Source organism: Coturnix japonica, chromosome 1 (genome assembly GCF_001577835.2).
Source record: "Coturnix japonica isolate 7356 chromosome 1, Coturnix japonica 2.1, whole genome shotgun sequence".
NCBI lineage: Eukaryota > Metazoa > Chordata > Aves > Galliformes > Phasianidae > Coturnix > Coturnix japonica.
Window position 1 is genome coordinate 79,662,549 of NC_029516.1, and position 20,436 is coordinate 79,682,984.

The following is a 20,436-nucleotide window of genomic DNA, read 5'->3' on the forward strand; positions in this document are numbered from 1 at the left end:
CCTGTTGAAAGTGAGGTAATATAGTAACATTTTGTCTCTAGGCACTTTCCTGGTTTAAATTTGGCCTGGTGATGTTGTGTGCTTGCTCAAAATACAGTCTTCTACATTTTGTTCAAGCCTAGTTTTAATGAAGAACTCTTCTACCAAGTTAATTATACAGACGTGAGGTGTAGGTGGTGTAGGTACTGGTAGGAAGGACCAGTGACCTTTTGTGGTGTGACACCAAATAAAGCTGAGTGCTCTACAGTGACTTGTTTATAGTTAGGCTGACAGTGGTGCAGTTGTCCCGGTGCATCCATACCTGTACACACAGAGGCTCATAGCCCCGCAGCCTTGTCAGTTCAGTGATGAAACATATTTCCGTTACTTTTTTTTCCAGAAAGTATCAGTGTACACATAAAGTTTAAGTCACCTCTTTCTTGGGACATCTATTATTAAAGATAATTTCTCATTTAAATACCATGTCTCTTTGTTAGCTGTGGCATATGTTTTTTCACGTGTGCCTCTATTAGCGTGGTTTTTCTCTCTGGTTCTACTTTTTGTCAGAACATGTTGCTTTGTACTTTTCCATCATGAGCTTCTGAAGCTGGATCTTCTGGCTATTGCACAGATCAAGCCTCTCCACCTCATTCCATCTCACACTGATAACATAGCTTTGCTTCTCTTCATGGTTTTTTGGCATTTCTGAATGTCCTGGTTTCCCTACTGTGTTCCTCTTTTTTTGTGTGTGTCAAAAGTTGAACAGCAATTGTAGAGAGAGTTGCTTGGCAGTAATACCATACTTCTGGACTATCTGAATGAAACACCCATTTGTCCTTCAGAATAAATAATACAGGGATATGTTAGATTGTGTCTAGTTACTTCGCTGTCTGAAGTGTGTGTGCATCCACATTCTACTGTAAGAGCTGCAGCAAAAGTGAAGCAAGGCCTAAGCCGTTTTTAGCCCGTTGAGCTGTTTACTGCAGATGGAAGCAAAGACCTCTTTGACTTTATTTAGGGTGAGAGACTGGCAAGGACCCTAAGAAGCAATGATGTGCATGTCTTTTATTCTAGAATTCTGTTAAAAAAGTTAAAAGAGGGTTGGAAACAGGGTCAGTACTCTGGAGGCCTGGAGTATCGCAGCTGAGTTTAGCTTTTAGACAGTAGACTAAAGAAGGGTTGTGAAAGATGACTGGGCTATCGTGTCGTTTTCTTAAATACATGCATAATCATGATTTAGTGACGTAAGATCAAGTCAGAGTGCGATGACTGCAAAGCTATATGTATTTTCTGGGATCTGTTGTGTTGTGACAGCACCGTTACACCCTGATCCTTCCAAGGTGGAATAAAATGTATTTTTAAACAGTTATTTGAGGTTGATAACATGGGGAAATAAAATCAGGATTTCTGTAGCCGGGAACGAAAAGAGACAGCTGGAAAGTGAAGTAAGTGTCTAGTTTATGTATCTGTGTTTCTTTCTAGAATTGCTGATTTGGCATTTCTTCACATTTGTGAAGATCGCTGTGCATTGAAGCTACTTATGTGTTGGGAAAAAACAAGTCTACTGTTTCCAGATTTGGCAAGCAAGAGAAAAGGCATCTGTGACTATTTGTAGTTTTAAATGGAAAGATGTATCTAATAGAACCCCCTCGATCTAAACGTTTGTAAGGGCTTCCTGAGCTTCAGCTTGTTGTGTCAGATACAGAAATTGAAATTGCTTTGAGATTTTTCAGGGGCTCCTTGCCCACCTCTAGGACCAGTGTCCCTGGGAGGTTCCTGTGTGAGTGCGTACAAATAACGAGGGGTAGACAAAGTAGTGCAGCATTTAACTGCGAAGGAAGTGGATCTATAATTAGAAGGATGAATTTGAAGACAAACCTTAATAGGGAGATGAAAAGGGAGTATAGCTTACTTTGTTGCATTTGAAGTGGATGTAGTTTTATCAACTACCTTGAATTTTTTTCTTCTTTTCAGTCTATTCTCGTATCATTAAGTACTATCAAAATATTACAAGTTACACCCAGCATTTCTGTAGTTGTCCACACGGCTGCATAGCTGTACTAGGTGTTATTTATATATTACTCAGTACTGACTCGAGCACAGGATAATTCTGGTCTAAGGTAATACTGTGAGAGCTCAACACTTCTTGATCTTCTCTTGCTGTGGCATCAGTTTACAGCCTTCCAGTGTGATCTGACTTCCTGAAATAATGATTGCCTGGTTGGCTTTCGTTAATGAGCAGTATCTACCAGTTGCTGCTAGGAAAATAATTCTTGGGTTTATGTATTTGGGAGCTAAGAAATAAAACTTAGTAATGCGCCAGGGGTGATGACGGCTCCTAGATCTATTTTAGCAAACAAAAAAATAAAAATAAAAATTCAGTAATGTGTGGTTTAGGTGTTAATTGTCTGTTCATGCTTTGGTGTATCTGCTGCTTTGTATAAATTAAGGTAGAAAAATATACACATCTTAGATTGTTCTTCCTTTGGGGATTGATGCGTTCTCACACTTCTTGTGACATGCTCAAATTTGCGATTACTTGCTTTGATTCTCACTTAAATCTTCAAGTCAATATTTGTTCAGTTACTTTAGTATTCAGTACAAAACAGAACAACTTCAGGTCATGCCAAACTAGTCCTTTATTACTTTTCTGACTACTGGGCTATGTTTTTGTTATTCATACATTTTAAAGAGGAGCTACAAAAATCTTGGTCACGTGAATGCTTCTGTTTCTTTGAAGCTTTTTTCTGTCTTGAAAGGAATAGTTTCTAGTACTGAACAAACTGTTTTCTCTTGCAGTTAATTCTGGTGTCATAATATATATATGTGTGTATATTTGCAGTTTATTGAATGAAAATGCTAGAGACTTGTTTGTGGCTTTGAGAGCACCTTTTACAGTCTCATTTGCTTTATTTGATTGGCTTTTTTAGGTGTTTTTTTTTTAATTTTATTAATGTGAATTTACTAGTTAAATGAAAACTTTCAAAGGGTGAGTAATGTAATTTAATAGATGAATTTACCTGTGAATCAAGGAATACCTAGACATTTAAACTATTTGCATTTGTAGATTAACTTGTTCTTGTGTTCTTTCTTTCTTCTTCCTTTCTTTTTTATGCTGTTTCATATTCAGGCTTGAAAAGAAGTCCTTACAAATTAAGAGTGATAAGCACTGTTTCCTGTGGAGTTTAATGGCAATTGCAAGCTTTCAGTTCATGCCTGCAGAGAACGGTATTGAAGTTTTGGTAGTGACACTGGTTCCTTTGACACTTGATGGGAAACTTAATAAGCCACTGTAGTACTTGTAGGATACCTGTCTGTTTTCTGTCAACTTTTAGGGAGAATTCTTAATAGTAGTTAATGAGCAGGTTTTTAATTTGCAGATTGTATTTGTAGACTGGAGGAGTCTGTCAGTGCTCTGGTCTTGCCATTAAAACAAAGTCTTTTCTTATTTGCATACTCAGTTCTCTATTCGTATTCTGCTCTCTTTAATGTTTATATCTGCTTTATCTTATAAATCACATCCTTGTCGTACATATTAACCCCTTTCATCCTTTGAAAGAAGGATAGATTTCTTGGATTTCAGTGCTGTTATCTTCCTTTCATTTCTTTGTATTTTCATGCTTTTCAGGGTTGTGGTTGTGTTTCTCTCAATTCTCTGCAAATTTGTATGACTTCATTGCGAGCTTATTTATATTGCTGCTTTTCCAGCTCTTAACACCTTGTCTCAAAGTTTTGATTTTGTATGAAAAATTAAGCTTTTGAGTTTTGCATGGAAAAGTCTGTCAGGATCCTTGTAACTTTTGAGTGGCACCTCTGTACGCTTAAAAAGAAGAATGTTGGAAAGGTACTTCTGTACCATAGTGTGTCTGGTAGATTATAGGCTGCTTGCTATTCAGGCCTTTTCGAATAATAAAAAAGGCAGAACATTAGATGTGTTTTATTATTATGATGATAATACTGATGTTTTTAGGTTAACGTTCTTCAAATGACAGTATTAACTATTTGTGCTTTGAGTGTCACCTTAGGTTGTATTCTGCTAACATTGTTTGTGACCTACACTTAGCTATTCCTGTGTTCAGTTCACGTGCTGTCAGCCATCCCTTCCATATAAAATAAAACCATTTTTATACGTCAGTCAGTTTTCACTCTAGGGGAGATTAACTGAAATATATGAAGAAATGTTACATCTTTTCAATAATTATTTCAGTCATCAAGTAGTGTCTTTAACAGGTACATTAACTGCAGTGCTGCTAGTAGTCAAATGTACTTTGATAGGATTAATAGTTTTCACTGTTGTACAACAAGTTGCAGACTGTAAATACATCTGAAAACTTGCTCTTTGGTTAACTAAATGTAATGAGAATATGGAACTGCCTTAGGTCTTGTTCACAGTTAAAGCAAACTCAGCCAAATACATGAGATTGCAGCAACTGTGAGTGGAGGAAAGTATCTAGCTTTAAAGATAGAACTTTGGCAGAAACTTGTCTTACAGGATGTGTCATGCTGTTGCTTGGTGATGTTTTTCTCTTTTGCCAGAAGTGTGATTATGTTTGGTTATTCCTTATGTAATATTCATGTGAATTGCTTACATCCATTTTTTTAGATACTGATTTGAAATTATTTTAGATGATATTTAAAATAATGTCTTATGTAGCCCTGGAATCTTAAGATCTTTCCTACTGTATTTGAATAATTGAATCTGGTTTATAAAGATGCATTTATCTTGATGATGTGTGGGATGTGTAACAACATACAGGCCATCAACTGAATAGAATTTTAAGGAAGTTTTCATTATTTCCAGAAAGAATGCTATATCTAGTATTATTTGTGCTTTAATAGCACTTTTCCAAAACTGAACTCTCAGTAGATGCCTTTTTTTCAGCTCATTTAAGTCTCTTTGGAGTAAAGAAGCCATTCTGCACTCACAGTATCCCTTTAGAGAAGAGATCCATAGCTCCATATCAGTGTGAAAAGCTCTCCTGTATATGGTTCATGCTTGCCAACCTGATTTGGTGTTCCCCCTCCACTTGTCATTTCTTTACAATTTCAAGTGTCCCACTTTAATTCTTGATCCTTATGTGGAACCTATTCCACTCCTTAGCATTTGCTGTCTTGCTTCAGAACTTTTCTGGTCCTTCCTTCTGCACCAGCTTTTGAGATGGGAGTGGGCAGTGACACCAAAACAGCATGGAATGTTAAAGATGTTGTGATGTACTGTGATTCTGAGCATATAGCTCTCTGCTTTGATTGTTTTTTGTTTTGTTTTGTTTTTTTTTTCTTTTTGGCTCATTTTCATTTTTCCCCAGTGTATGGTAACTGTTGAGTCACAGCCTGAACCTCTGATTGAGCACCCAGGGAAAGGACCTGGTCAGCCCTGGGAGCACAGGTGAAGGCAATTCAGCTGTGTGACCAGAAGGGGTGGAGCCTGGCTGCACCTCTCTTAGACCCCATTTAAGGGCTGACTGCCACTGGGGAAGGATCTCTTTCTGGAGATCTCTCCTTGGTGAAGCTTTCCCCTGCAAACCTAGAATCTTCTGATACAGGTGAGCAATCTTCTTCCCTTCCTTTATAGCAACTTTCTATCGTTCTGGTCCTTCTCTCATCACATCTCTGTAATATCTTTCACACTGTATTGATCTGTCCAATTGCTGCACCCAAGTTACCACTGCACCCTTGACTAAGCTGAATTTCATCAGTCTCTGTCATAAATCCTTTTTATGGTTATTTACAGTTTGTCCTTTATGATACCAGGGAAAAAGTAGTGTTGTAACCAAATGTCTCACTGATTGAAATAATTTACCGACTTGTCAGTAGTATGGCTGCCAGGTTACATTGCATAGAACACCCTGATAGGAACTGAAACTTTTATTATTATTTTCTTTTACCTCATAGAAGCTAAAACCAGTAGAGTCTGTTTTCTTGGTCTGCTTTGGTTTTTATAAGGCATTTGTTATTCCTAATGCAGTATTTCAGAGAGACCACAATAGGTGGTGTCAGTACAATTTTCTGAAGTGCTTATTATTCCTTGTAACAGGAAGAGTATTTATCCTCGAGTCAGTTAATTCTCTTCCAATTGACCTAGATATTCACTGCATTAAACTAACTGATTCCGAAACAGAAATTATTAAAATTGTTTTGTTAGAAAAGCAGAATACCATTTCAAAATACAAATCAATCTCCACTATTCTAAATGAAAATTAAAATAACAACAAGAAATAACATTGCTCCCATTATCAGTAGCTACTTTATTTGGGAGCAGGTATAATCAGACTGTCAGGAATGGGTTGCTGGCCCATTCAGATTGTAGAACCTTCAATTTAGGTGTATAGCTTTGGTGCTAAAATCGCAGGCTAATCAACTTGATTTTGAAATCTTTTATGTATCTGAAAGGGCAGTGGACAGGTCTGAGAGAGCTTCACAGATTTCCAGTCTAAAAGAAAATCTGCGGAACGATACATTTGATTTTTGCTTTAAACTTTGCTTTGCTAGCCAGACTGGCTCGAGTTAAGCTGCTCAGGTTTGCAATGAGGGCTGGCACTTCACAGGTTTCTTGGGGTCTGTTGCTTGTTCCATATGTCCACTAAGGAGTAGATTGATGGCACTGTGGTTCCCCACCAGCTTCTCACTTCCTACAAATATAGGAGATCTCAGTTAAGTTCCCTCAGCTAGAGAAGGGTATGCTGTACCTTAACCTAGAGCTAGTCCACATCCTTCTGCTTCTATTGAAGCTGTGCTGGTGTGATTGGAGAGAAAAAAAAAAAAAAAAAAAAAAGAGGGACCAGTGTATGGGCAAAGGGAGGCTGGCTGTAAAGCAATAAGATAAGCAATGTGCCAAGGCATAGAACAAATATGCTTTTTCTGTCTGCTTGGTGTTGCATATAACTCACATCTTAGCTATTGATTAAGGAGTAGAAGAGATCCAAAGCCCTTAAACTCCTACTTTCTCTAGGGCAGCAGCACAATGACCAGTCTTTAGGCTTTACCAATCTGTGTTTTTAATGCTGTGCTGAACTAAATGCTGTCCTTTATACAGAGACTGTTTTAAAATAGTGATGTAGTTTCATAACTGTAAATGATGGTGTAGTTAGCTTCAAGGTCTGTCATACACATAAAAAGGGCCAAATTTATTTATTTGGATACGTTAGAGAGACTGTCTCTGCCCTGTTCTGCTAGTGAGAAGCCTGGAAGAATGCAGGGTGGTCGTTTTCCTCTGTTTGTTAGTTTAGAGTAGTCTGTCTGAATTGCTACAGACTCCATAATTTGTATTCACTTGCAAAATAAAAGCTTATGTTTAAATGCATCTTCTATGTGGTACTGTGGTAACATAGTAGTAGTATTATAACTACTATGTTACTGTATAAGATGGATATGTTTCTTGGCCTTGCTCTCTGTAAATGATCAGTTAAGTATTCTTAGTGTTACAATGTAAGTAATGAAGTTTCTTCTTTAGCTGATGACTGAAGGTGGTCAGGCTTCTATTTTTGTGGATTGAGATTTTTATTTGATGTTATTAACCCTACTTCTAAGGAAGGAGGGGTGATGAAGCAGGTACAGTACAAACTGTTTATAGTTTCATGATTAAAAGAGGATGTTCTTGGTTTGTAATATGGCTTTCAATGTTTTTGTCATTAGGTTGTTGAAGACTATGCTGGAAGATGGCAGGTTCCTCTGCCTCAGCTTCAGGTGCTTCAGACAGCTCTCTGTTGTTTCACATCTGCCTGTGTATCATTCCCAGCTGAATGTGAGCACGTACAATACGTATTGAGTAGCCTAGCTTTGTAAGTACATCATATTTTTCTTACTATTTCCCTTACAATGTAGAATGTTGGTGTTGTACTTTTATAATAGCCAGTAGGGTTTCAGAGATCCTCAGAGGTTTTAAGGTTGATGTAATGAGCTAAAATAATTAAGACAAATTTCTTATACTGTTTAAGAAAATAATGAATTTTAAAATGAATTTTTATGTTCAAGTTCTGTAAATACCTGTAGGAATCATTTTTGATCCTTCATTAAGATTTTTGGCTAGCTATGTGTATGTTCAATTTGACAGAGTACTGCAGTATGCTAGAACATGTATCTTGCTGTATGGTTTCCTGTATGCGGTGCTGATTTTCCCATGTGAAGACTGACAGTGTGAGAGTAATGATAAGTAAAGGTTCTCAGAGAAAGGAAAAAAAATTGAACTTTTGAGATCTCAAAAACTGCTGCTCTGGACAGAAGATTAAAACATAAAAGAAAAATCACAACAGAAAACTCCTCAGTACTTTAAATGACGTGTACTTAGCTGGGATCCTACATATATGATTTTCTCATCAACAGATAGAGATAAAAATCAGAGTGCTATCTCTATCTGCTGGTTCAGTTTGCTTGGATCAGATTTATTTGTCCAGCTTTCTTGTTGAGCAACACTTTTGAATGTAACTCTATGTCTCAGTTAAAAATTCTTTTGGAAATGTCTCACCTGTGCTTTGTCTAGTCTTCAGAGTTGAATATTTTCATAGCCTTTCTCAGTTTACTTGGTCTGGTGGAACAGTTTACTGTTCTTTACCTGCTAGTAATAATTAAGTAAAACTTAAAGATTTATTCTGTGCACTTGTCAGAATATCTGCTATCTTCAAGTGATGTGAAACTTCTCTGAAGAGACTGAGTTTTTTTGGGGGGACTATTTGACATTGCTTTATTTATGGAATCAAAATATAACTATTTCTAAAACTGGAAAGCTCGGAAAATGACTTAGCAGTTGAATCAAAAGTTGGTGACCTCTCTTTTTTATTAGTTTTTAGGAAAAACTCATTTCGAATGTCAAATCACACTTCTAAATACCTTCAGATAGCAGAGTTTGGAGGGAATTGGGAATTAGAAACTCAGATATTTGTTGTATTTTGGATGGTGGCTATTCCTGGCAATGTCTTTTTTTTTTTTTTTTTTTTTTTTTCCCCCCCTTACATTTCTTTCAATTTTAGAATTAGTGAATAATGTCCTGTTGGGTTTTTGTATGAATTTGTTTGACCATATCATGAGTGGATTCTAGGACTTGGTGCTATTAACTGGGAAATCTTAATCAAGTCCTAGGTTTTGGAGTACAAGAATCTGCCTGTGTTGTCATACTAGAGTAAGATTTTGTGGGTGACCAGATGATAAACTCTTAGCATTAGTGAGAGTTATTTCTTGTATGTATTAGTGATACACAAATTAATCATAAATGAAACGGTGTCTGTATTTGTGATTTCTAATAATGTTGTCAGTGTTCTTAGGCAAACTTCTGATTCCAGTAATATGTAATAAGTGATTAGCTTAAGTAAAGAAGCACCGTTGTTATGCATATAAATATGGATGTACTATATTGCAGACTGTGTTTTAAGGTAACAAAGCTGGAATGGAATTGCAGATAGTGATTTTTAACAAAATGGAGACTAATGATTAGGAAACATAAATAGTTGGCTCGTTTCCTTTATTAGTTTGGAGCAATCCTGCTACAAATCAAGGTTGAGAGAGCTGTGATTATTCTGTCTGGAGAAGAGAAGGCATTTGTGGAGATCTTATTGTGGCTTTTATTATTTTAATGGAGTTTACTTACAAAAAAAAAAAGAGGTGGAGAAGAACTTCATACGTGATCTGATAGTGATAAAACTAACGGGAATGGTTTTACATTAAAATAAGGCAGCACTGAGTGGAGACAGAAAAAGCATAAAAAGCATACTTGCTCCATGCTCTGATACGTTGCTTATCTCACTGCATTACAGCCAGGCTCCCTTGGCTCATTTACTGGTCTCTCATTATTTTTATTCCATCGCATCAGCATAGCTTCAGTAGAAGCAGAAGAATGTGGACTAGCTTTAGTTTGGGGGTCTGGAGGGCTCTTCTCAACCACGTGTCCAACAGTCATGCAACTGATATGATTGTAAATTATTTCATTTGGTGGGATAGATACATTTGGTTATGGTACTACTTTTTCCCTGGTATTGTAAAGGACAAACTGCAAATAACTATAGAAAAGATTTATGACAGGGAGTGATAAAATTGAGCTTAGGCAAGGGTGCAGTAGTACTTGGGTAAAAATGAAGACAAGCTGTATAGGAACTGTTAAATCACTGCCTGAATCACTGATTGATCACCTGGGGAAAGGGCCAGCTCTGCCCCTGGAGCACAGATGAAAGCAATTCATCTGTGTGACCAGGAGGGGTAGAGCCTGGCCGTGCCTCTCTTAGACCCCATTTTAGGGCTGACTGCCTCTGGGGCAGGATCTCTGGTTGGAGATACCTCCTTCATGGGGTTTTCCCTGTAAGATCCTCAGAAATGGGTGAGCATTTTCCTCTTTGTCCCTTCTACCACTTCACTCTTGTATCACCCTTCCACTGCACTAATCTTTCAAACTGTAACACAAATAATAATAATAAAAAAAGACACAACAGAATGATCAAAATGTTCAGTGTGGTGTGCTTCAAACTGACAGTTATAGCTGAGGAGAGACTGTGTTATTGTCCTGAATGTCTTCATGAAAATGTCGCTTCAGTGTGCATCACAATGCTCAGCAATGCAGAGTGTTAGGAGACTAGTAAGATGGAACAAAGCAGAGAGCTAACTGCTCAGAATCACAGTACATCACAATATCATTAATGTTCCATGCTGTTTTGGTGTACCTGCTCGTTCCCATCTCAAAAGGCGGTGCAGAAGGAAGGACCAGAAGAGTTCTGAAGTAAGGCAGCAAATGCTAAGGAGTGGAATAAATTCCACGTAAGGATCAAGAATTAAAGTGGGACACTTGAATTTGTAAAGAAATGACAAGTGGATGGGGAACACCAAATCAGGTTGGCAAGCATGAACCATGTATGAGGAGAGAGTTTTTCACACCATGATATGGTATCTCTTCTCTGTAAGGATGCTATGTAGCTACGCTACTCTAAAGAGAATTAAGTGAGCTGAAAAAAGGCATCTACTGAGAGTTACAATTTACGTAAGTAGTAGCATCCGTCTGCTGACCATGTAAAAAGTTAATCCCCTTCCTGCTTGTAAGCTCCCTTTAATTACTGGAAGGCCACAATAGGGCCTTCTAAGATCATTGTCTTCTCCAAGCTAAACAAGCCCAACTCCCTTAACCTTTCTTCATAGGGGAGGTACTCTGGACCTTTAATAATATTTGTGACCTACTCTGGACCTGAATCCTTCTTGTACTGTGGATCCTGGGCTTGGATACAGGCCTCCAGATGGGGCCTTGGAAGGGCCTTGTTTTGATGCAGCCCAGGATGCTTATGGCTTTCTTGGCTGCAAGAGCACACTTCTGGCTCATCGTCCAGCTTTTCATTCATCGGGATCCCCAAGTTCTTCTCTGCAGGACTGCTCTCAATAAGTTCTTCTTCCAGTCTCTTATTTTGTCTGGGATTGCTTGGACCAATGTATAGCACCTTGTACTCGGACTTGTTAAACCTCATTAGATTTTCATTTGCCCACTTTTTGAGCGTGTCCAAATTCCTCTAGGTGACATCCCTCAGTTCTGTTTTCTTGACTGCATGACTCAGCTTGGTGCTATCAGCAAACTTGATGAGGTTATACTTTATCAGTGAGAAAGACAGTGATAATAAGTTACTGAAGAGTACTTTTCCTAGGACAAATTTCTGGAGGAGTTTACTTGTGACCAGCTGCCTCCTGGACAAAGAGTTGTTGACAACAACCCTCTGGCTAGGACTATCCAACCAATTATTTATCTAGCTAGAAGTCCAGCCTTTAAATCCATATCTCTCCAATTTAGAGATAAGGATGTGGACATGGTGTGGGATCATGTCAAAGGCTTGTGCAAGTCCAGGTAGATGGCATCAATTGCCCTTCTTTTGTCCATCAGTGCTGTCACTCCATCACAGAAGGTCACCAGATTAGTCAGGGACAGTCCGCCTTTGTTGGAGTTGTGCCGGCTGTCTTGTATCATCTTCACATCTCAAATGTGCCTTAACATCTTTTCCAGAAGGATCTGCTGTATGATTTTCCCAGATGTAAGGCTCACTGACATGTAGTTCTCCAGATCTTCCTTTCTTCCTTTCTTGATCAGAGTGATGTTTCCCTTTTTCCAGTCACCAGGGACTTTGCCTGACAGCCACGATTTTTCAAATATGAAAGAGATCTGCTTGACAATTGCATCAGCCAGTTCCTTCAGAACCCTGGGATGTGCATCATCTGGCCATAAAGACTTGTACATATTCAGCCGCATGAGGTGATCATGGTCTAAGAATGGAATGAGTCCAGGATGGATTTTGCTTTCCCAGTACCCGCTTAGAAGTTCAGGGGCATGTGAAGCATGATAAGCCTGACTGGCTGCAAAAGCTGAGGCAAGGAACTTATTGTGTATTTTATTCCTCTCCATGCCTGAGGAGGCCAGTTCTCCCTTTTTGTTGATCATGGGGTTGTATGCTTTCTTTTGCCTATCTCTTCTGCATGATGTATCAGAGGATTCCTTTTTGTTATTTTTCCACATTCCTTGCCAAATTCAGTTCCGTCTGCACCTTGGCTTTCCTAATTCCATCCCTGCTTCCACTTCTTATACTTTTTTTTCTTTTTCTCTCAGCCTGACTAACAGGTCCTTGCTTAACCATGCTGTTTTCTTTCCTTGTTTGCCTGATTTCTTATTCTGGGGGATGGAGAGCTCTTGCACTCTCAGAAAGGCATCCTTAAAGTGCTGCCAGCTCTGTTCTGTTCCTTTGTCCCTAAGGACAGTTTCCCAGGGGATCTCATCCAACAGTTCCTTAAACAGCCTGAAGTTTGCTCTCCTGAAGTTCAGGATCCTGACTCCCCTCTTTGCCCCAATCTGCTGAGTCTGATACTTGAACCAGAATGTTGAAATTGAACTTCAGGAGTCTCCTGGATGTTTTGCAGCTCATGGCACTGTTTTCCCAGAATATATATGGGTGGTTGAAATCCCCCACCAGGATAAGAGTCTCTGAGTGTGACTCCTCATGCTGCTGAAGCAAGAATGCCTCATCAATGGGCTCCCCTTGATCAGGCTGCTGTAACAGTCCATTAGCACCAGATACCCTTTATTGGCCCAGTTAAGTTTAACCCCTAAGCTCTCAACCTGTCCATGACTGTTTCTTAGAGGCAGCTCTTCACAGTGTATCCATTTCTTAACTTAGAGGACGACTCCCCCACCTCTTCTATATCACCATTCCCTTCTAAAAATCTCGTAACCCTCAATCATAGTATTCCAATCATGTGAGTCATACCACTATATTTTTGTGATGATAACAATAAAATCATAGTTTCACAATTGCATCATGGTTTTCCTTTCCTTTTGCATTGGTGCACAGGCACTTGAGCTGGGTTTTTGGCTGCATTATCTTCTTGAAAGAGCCCTGCTAAAAACCTCTGGGAAAAATCTGAGGTTTTTCCTCAATGTCAGTTTAGGAAGCAGTGTTCTTCCCTGACTTTCCTCTGTTCCTCAGCAGTACATCCCCTTCCCCATCAAATCTAGTTTAAAGCCCTGGTGATGAGCCTCACCAGCTTGCTGTCTAGTACATTCGTTGTAAAATGGGCCTCTTCATCAGGGAGTGGCATGTTAGGAAAAGGGGTAATAGATTTGAAGTGAAGTTTTGAAGTGAAAGAGGGTAGGTTTAGATGAGATATTAGGGTGAAGTTGTTTTTTTTTTCTGTAAGCTTGGTGAGGTGCTGCCACAGCTGCCCAGAGAAGCTGTGGTGCCCCATCCCTGAAGGTGTTTAGAGCCATGTTGGATGGGCCCTGGGCAGCATGAGCTGGTAGGCAGCAGCCCTGCCCAAGGCAGGGGGTTGAAACTAAATGATCTATAAGGTCCCTCTCAATTGGAGCCGTTATATGCTTCTGTGACTGTGGTGCAGATGTGTCAATACAGAATAAAACTGTGGTATGCACATCTTCATTGTTAGTTTCCCATGGTGGTTTTTTTCTTTTTTTTTTTTTCAAATCTTATTCTCTTTAAATCAGTCAAAACGAATTAAACTTATGCCTATATCATTTGCTGTAAGTAGTTTTGTTACAGCCAAATATTAAAGTTCCAGTTGTTGTCTTGCTGTCCTGATCATGATATGACTCAAGTTTGACCTTTCCTAAGAGTCAATATACAGCAAAAATGTTATCAGTGTGGAATGAGATACTGTATTTCTAAATAAAGTACTTATTTAGCTATTGGTTTTTTTTGTTTGTTTTTTTGTTTTTTTCCCCTCCGTTCCATATCTTAACTGAGATTTAAAGGCTTGCAGGTATGTCTCATACCGAACTTAATGAATTTGCTTTTCAGATTTTCTAGGTCTGTTTCTGACATGTTTTTTCCTAGCCAGTGATAAACTTTGCAGTATAATCTAAAGGCTGCCTAATTTTGTGACACTTTTCCATTATTTTCATAAATATCCCTATTGGCGTTCTTTGAAATTTTTAGAAAGTTCTTTTTATGTTAATATTAAGATTCTTTGGTCCTCAGCATTTCTGAATGTGAGAGGAAACTTTGCTTTAAATCCATTCCTTAACTTTTGGTTCTGCTGTATTAAAAGTGAAAACTGTTGTGGATATACTTTCAAATGTACTGAAGTAATGAGTCTCTAAAATTTAGGAATAATTGCCGTGAATTTAATTGCTATGCAAAATAGTTCCTCGTCCAGCAGTTTGTGAATATCTGCCTATTTGTTTAAAGAGATATTGCAACCAAAGACTGAGCACAATAGCGAGGAAAGAAAGTGCTGTCAGTAATATTTCTAAGTCAAAAGCCTGTAAGTGGAGGAGTGCTGGATCTTTTTTCTATTTACTCAAAATTGCTGCATATGTGACAAATGCTTTGGCATGGTGTTTCTTTTCTTAATGGTGAATGGAGAGCAGCAGTTCTTGAGAGAGAAGAGTAGGCAGGCATTAGGTGTCCTCAACTTATGAAAATGGCACGACAGAGGGGATTTTAACTTTTTCTTAATTATTTTTTCTGTTTTACTACCGATTCACGTTTGTAAAATAGCTTATCTGTAGCTGTTCATATGTTATTCTGCATCAAGGATCAGGTCACAAATATGTGTTTGGGATGTGGAGTCTAACTGCCAAAATCCAGTGCAGGATATCACACCATTGGAGAATAGTGAACTTACACTAGTTTCTTGAATGAATGTTTTCAGTTTGCTTGACTTGTCACTACTTCTTTTTTTTTTAGGAGTTTTTTTGAATTGCTGCTGTTCTTTGGAAAGGATGAGTTCTATGAAGATCCTTTGAAAGATATTTTAGGTTCAATCCAGGTAGTGTTGCCTACTTTATATAAACTTTTAATACTCTTTTAGTACCTGTTAAGACAGTTTTTTGGTTGGGTGGTTATTTTTGTGAATATATGACCTGAAGGAAACATGCTATTATAGTACAAAAATGACGTATATAAACTAATTAATTAAAAAGATATTTGAAAGGAAAGTCATGTATTCTTATTTGTTGTCATATAGCTATTTGACCCTTTCTGGACTGGTTAGAATGTCTTTCTTTTTAGTTCTTCTGTCTGAAGACATGTTTTATGCTGGGAAATTGTTTGTGTCAAACTACACCTAATGTTGTCCAATGTTTTATACCAGTCCGTGACATGAAACCTCAAGTTTCCCTCCAGCAGTTTTAAGCAGCAGTTTTGTAATTGAAACTGTGAACTAAAGTGAACTTCTCAGGTCAGCATGTGGCACTGTGTAAAATGATTATATTCTCAACTAGACTGGGGCAGGTTTTTTTTGTACGGTAACTTACAGCTGTTTAAGAAAAATGTTCCTGGATTTAAAATATACGCCTCCCAGCTGCCACCTTTCTCTTTCCTGCCCAATAAGATGTTTTTCTCTGGGCCCTGTGCCAGCTTCAAGAGCTGAGTTCAGTGCATGGGAAAGAAAGCACTTGTGCTAATCCTGAGAAAATAAATTTAATGATATGGATTGAAAGGGTGGAAAATATGGTTGCTTAATTTGTTAATACTGATCAGTAAATTGTAGTTTGAGAAATGACTATCCTCTTGTAATTTTTATGCTAATACCTGTTTTTTGTTGCTGCTACAAATTAATGCCAGCAATACTTAGCTAAATTATCAAAACAGCAACAGTTTTAAATTATATCCTCTATTAGAACTAGTGGAAGAGTGGGGTCAAAGAGTGGCTTATCAGCCCCAGGAGTGGACTGGGCTTCTTGAGTAAGAGTAATGATGCATTTTGGTAGTGCAGTAATAAATAGTTATCCAAAACAGTCTATGAACAAGAAAGAATCTAGCAGCGTGATATATGGAAATTTATTTGTTGGGCTTTTGTATTATAATTCCTGATTACTTTGAGTTTTAAACAATGAATGTATTTAAATGGATTTTAACTTGATGAATAATTTTTGAATCCCCTGTATATAGGTCACTCTGAAAGTAATGCCTCCTATTTATTTCCAAGGAATCTACAACAGCTGCTAAGAGCACAATAACACTAGTTGACAGAGCAAATTCACAGCTACAAAATGCTATCTTTTAATTTTGGCACCACCCTTAGATATGCATTTTTGTCAGGGATGAGCAGGAGCCTGCATGCTGTGCTTGTGTTTTAAAAAAAAAATAATCAAAAATATTTGTGTGGGCATCTGGAATGTGACTTGTCTTTCATGTTGCTATCACAGCTGCTGAAGTGCACCACCCATCACCTCACTGTGATGACATATGCTGTTTGGTCTCTGTAAATGTTCAATAAGTGTCAATGAATGTTAGCTGGTGCCATTGTTTCCTGCATGAAGGAATTAAACTACAGCATAGGAAGTTCCACACGAATGTGCGGAAGAACTTCTTCACAGTGAGGGTGACGGAGCACTGGAACAGGCTGCCCAGGGAGGTGGTGGAGTCTCCTTCTCTGGGGACATTCAAGACCCGCCTGGACGCCTACCTGTGTGACGTGGTGTAGGGAGCCTGCTTTGGCAGGGGGGTTGGACTCGATGATCTCTAGAGGTCCTTTCCAACCCCTACAATTCTGTGATTCTGTGTAATTGCACGCTTTTGCTTCATCCATGCTAGAGTTTCTTGGACTGCTCCTCTGTTGCCATGTGTCACACAGCAACAAAGTGTAAGGGAATATTTTTGGGAGGGTTCAAACTTCCATTGCATCCACTGCTGATATCGTGGGCCAACATAATAAAACAGGCGACATTACTTTGGAGCTGCCTTTGTATAATCAAATGAATTAGGAAAGCCATTGTTTCAGTTACTTAACTATTCTTATACAGTCATAAATATTCTTCTGAATATAAAAGAAAGCATCGAGGAACTGAAACTAAAAGAATTCACAGGTAAAGGAATGTGGAGAAGATAATTGTATAGTTTATAGAAGCTATTCTTCAGATGCATTATTATAGTCATCTCAGCTCTCTTTTACAAAAAACATAAGACACCTTTTTGCTTTGATTTCAATTCAATTATATACTTTATTCATGATATTGTTACTGAACCGTAAAATTCTAATCATGTTGACACTTTTACCAGTAAGTAACAGCAGGAGGAAATCTTGTTACATCTTAATTCAGTTTTTCTCCTAAAGCCTCAGAAGGGTTTATGCTCCATCCCTGTGTCACAAATGCAGTGTCAGTGTGTCTGAATCTGTGCAAACTAGCATCAGGTGAAGACTTGTCCCACAGTGTGCTGTTAATATCTCTAATTCAACAAATGGAGTTTTCATTTTTATACGGATGGCAGACTCTTGCTTAGTACCATCAGAAAATATTCTGGCTTCCACAGTCTTACAGAATGTAAGTTGTTGCTTTAGGTCTTTGCGTAGACCTCATCAGTATAAGACCTTGTAGACTTAGACTGGGGAAGTATTGGAACATGAACGGGTTTTCTAGCTTTGTGATTTTTTTGGGTGGCCTAATTGTATTTTTAAACAATACTTGATTTTCATTTTTACAACTGTGTTTTCTTTTTACTTGTAGGAATGTCAGAACCTTCTAAATAAATACAGAAATATAAACCTGGAATTAGTGACTCGAATAATTCGAGATGGTGGACCTTGGGAGGATCCAGTATTACAAGCAATTCTTAAAGCAAAGCCTGTATCACAGGAATTAGGTACTCAATTTATCACATATTTTCCAGCAGTAAATAAAAATGGTTAAGTTACGCCTTTTTGGTATTAGGGTTAGATGCTGTCTGCTTGCACTGTGTGCAGTTTTTTTTTCTGTAGTAAAATGTATCGGTTGTGTTTTGTTTTATTTAGGAAGCTAAATGTCTTTGTTAATAGTTTAAGTCTAATTTGTTAGTGTAGAGATCAGTTTCATCAGATACGTGAGACTACTGAGCAGTCACTTATAAAATGCATTTACAAAGTACAGGTGTGTTCTAACCTTGGAAGTGCACAGAGACAAGCTTGACTTTAGTTAGGCTTTGAAGCATCATGATCAGGGGAAGTCCTGATGTGTAATATTGTTTCCTGGTACCCTAACTCATTTAATTTTTCTTTTGAATTATAAATGCTTGGGATTGGAGCTTTTTTTGGCTCTATTAGGAGTGGAACTTGTAACTACATCTTATAGCTGTTTTGTACTTATGGTAGTGTATGCAGTAATGTTGGATTTAGAAGAAAGAATTATTGTTAAGTTTTTTTTTGTAGCCATAGAGATAGAAATGGCAGTCTAGATTAGATAATGTTTTTCTAACAATGTTCATGGAGGACCTCTTGAAAGTTGTTCTCATTTGATAGCGATTGAAGATGCAGTTCTTGCTACTATGGTGCAATTAATGATTCAAATTCATTGTCTTTTTATATAAAAAAAACAACAAACAAATATGCAATCCATAGAGATATGAAGAGAACTGTAATGTCAGGACAGTTCAGTGAGCTGTTGTCTTAACCACAGAAAGTGATTTGATGGCAAATTAGTCTGGTAAACTGGGCAGTGCTCAATTGTTCTCTCTCTTGTAATGTAAGCATGTATTTTATTCTGAGTCTCATGACTGATTAAAAGCTTTGGTGGTTAAAATCTGAAGCTAGGTGTCAAATGGAAGACAAAGTTGTAATCCTAAAAGATTAACATACATACGTAGAACATATCTCAGGGAAGAATGAAAGCATGTAAGACTTGATAGCAATTTGAAATATTTTGTCCAATATCCATCTGTCTAGCAAAGAATTATTTGAATCCTTTTTCTTACTGATTTCCTTGATCAGCACGGCACCTTTGTATGATGAATAGCAGTTCATCATACTTGGCAAATTTAAGAATGAGACAGCCTATCATCATTAGATGATCATTTTGTTTCTTTTTGTTGCAGGCTGCATCTCCTTACCCTCTGCAGAGGTATTCTTTCTCCCTTTATCTTTTGATATCCTCTCACCTGTTATCACAAGCACTTTATTTTAGAAAGTATCTTAAAATCTTTTTTTTTTTTTTTTTTTTTTGTCTCATTTTCTAAAATCTGATTCTTGTGAATTCTTACACAAAGCAAATACTTTGTGCTGCTTTATAGGATGGCAGTTTTTGAAGTATGTTTTGATATTTGGCCATATAGTACCCTCAGGGTTCACAATTTTAAATAAAGGAAGCTGCCAATTAATGAAGAGGTTGAATCATCAACTGTCACTTGTGAAAGTCAGATAGAGAAGTAAACATGTACTGTGTTAACTACATAGTATTGTCCCAGACTCATTAGTTGCACATGCAAGGTTAGGCTCAGACAAACCTTCCTGTGCCAGTCCTTACATCCATTGTAGTGTACCTGGAGGTATTGAAGGTGTTGCAGTATATACTGAAATGGCTGCAAAGGAAAGCAATCTTTGGCTTTAAATAAAAATAGCAGGGTTTGATTTGAGTTGTAATTTTCTTGAACCTTAGGAGCGATAAACTTCTGATGGATGAGAAAGGATAAGAGAACCTAATGTGAACTTCTGAAAGAGAATACTGTAGACAGAGGAGCGTTCAGATGAAAGCAGTTAATTATTTTCTAAGTTGACGGCTGGCATCTGTTGCTCTAAAGCAAAGTGCTGCACATGCTGCCTGGACAAGAATAGATTTGTTGTCTTCAAACTGTTTTTAATGTACTGCAGGCTTGCCTAAATGCTAATATAGTTAACAGTTGTCTTCTGCTTTGGAGAGATAGAGGCATTGTAAATACCCTCTTGGAAAAAGAGGGCATTCCACAACAGGGAGGGAGCAGAGCCCTGTGAATTGCATAGTGGAAGCTCAGTCTGTTTAAAAGCAGTGTTAGTGTACAGGAGTTGTTCACTGGGAGTTCGTGTCAAAAGTGTAATTCTCACTTACAAAGTGGAGGAGCATACCGAGCTAAGGATTCATCGCATAGAAAGTGAGAATGATGTAACAAGCAATATTGTAGTCTGCAGTCCTTACTTATTTGAGGGAAAAGGATGTTATAGCCAGTTATACATACAGCATTTTCTTAAAATTAGCAGATAAAATGAGCTAAATGTTTCTGGATTAAGATTTTCGATGTGAATATTCAGTAATCTGTGGAATAATGTTTGTAT

At 37.9% G+C, this 20,436-nt stretch overlaps 1 protein-coding gene across 3 annotated transcripts in view; it reads left to right on the forward strand.

Annotated features, from left to right (window-relative positions):
* Window positions 1-20,436, forward strand: part of ZNF654 (zinc finger protein 654) — a 37,617-nt gene that overhangs the window by 1,590 nt on the left and 15,591 nt on the right. The window contains exons 2-4 of one of the 3 annotated variants that reach the window (XM_015878594.1): window positions 7,612-7,757; window positions 15,126-15,207; window positions 17,888-18,023. In XM_015878594.1, coding sequence (XP_015734080.1) covers window positions 7,612-7,757; window positions 15,126-15,207; window positions 17,888-18,023 — 364 coding nt within the window. Of the gene's footprint in view, window positions 1-7,611; window positions 7,758-10,583; window positions 10,676-15,125; window positions 15,208-17,887; window positions 18,024-20,436 lie in introns of those variants that run through there. The other 2 variants (XM_015878598.2, XM_015878597.1) reach the window with 2 other exon arrangements.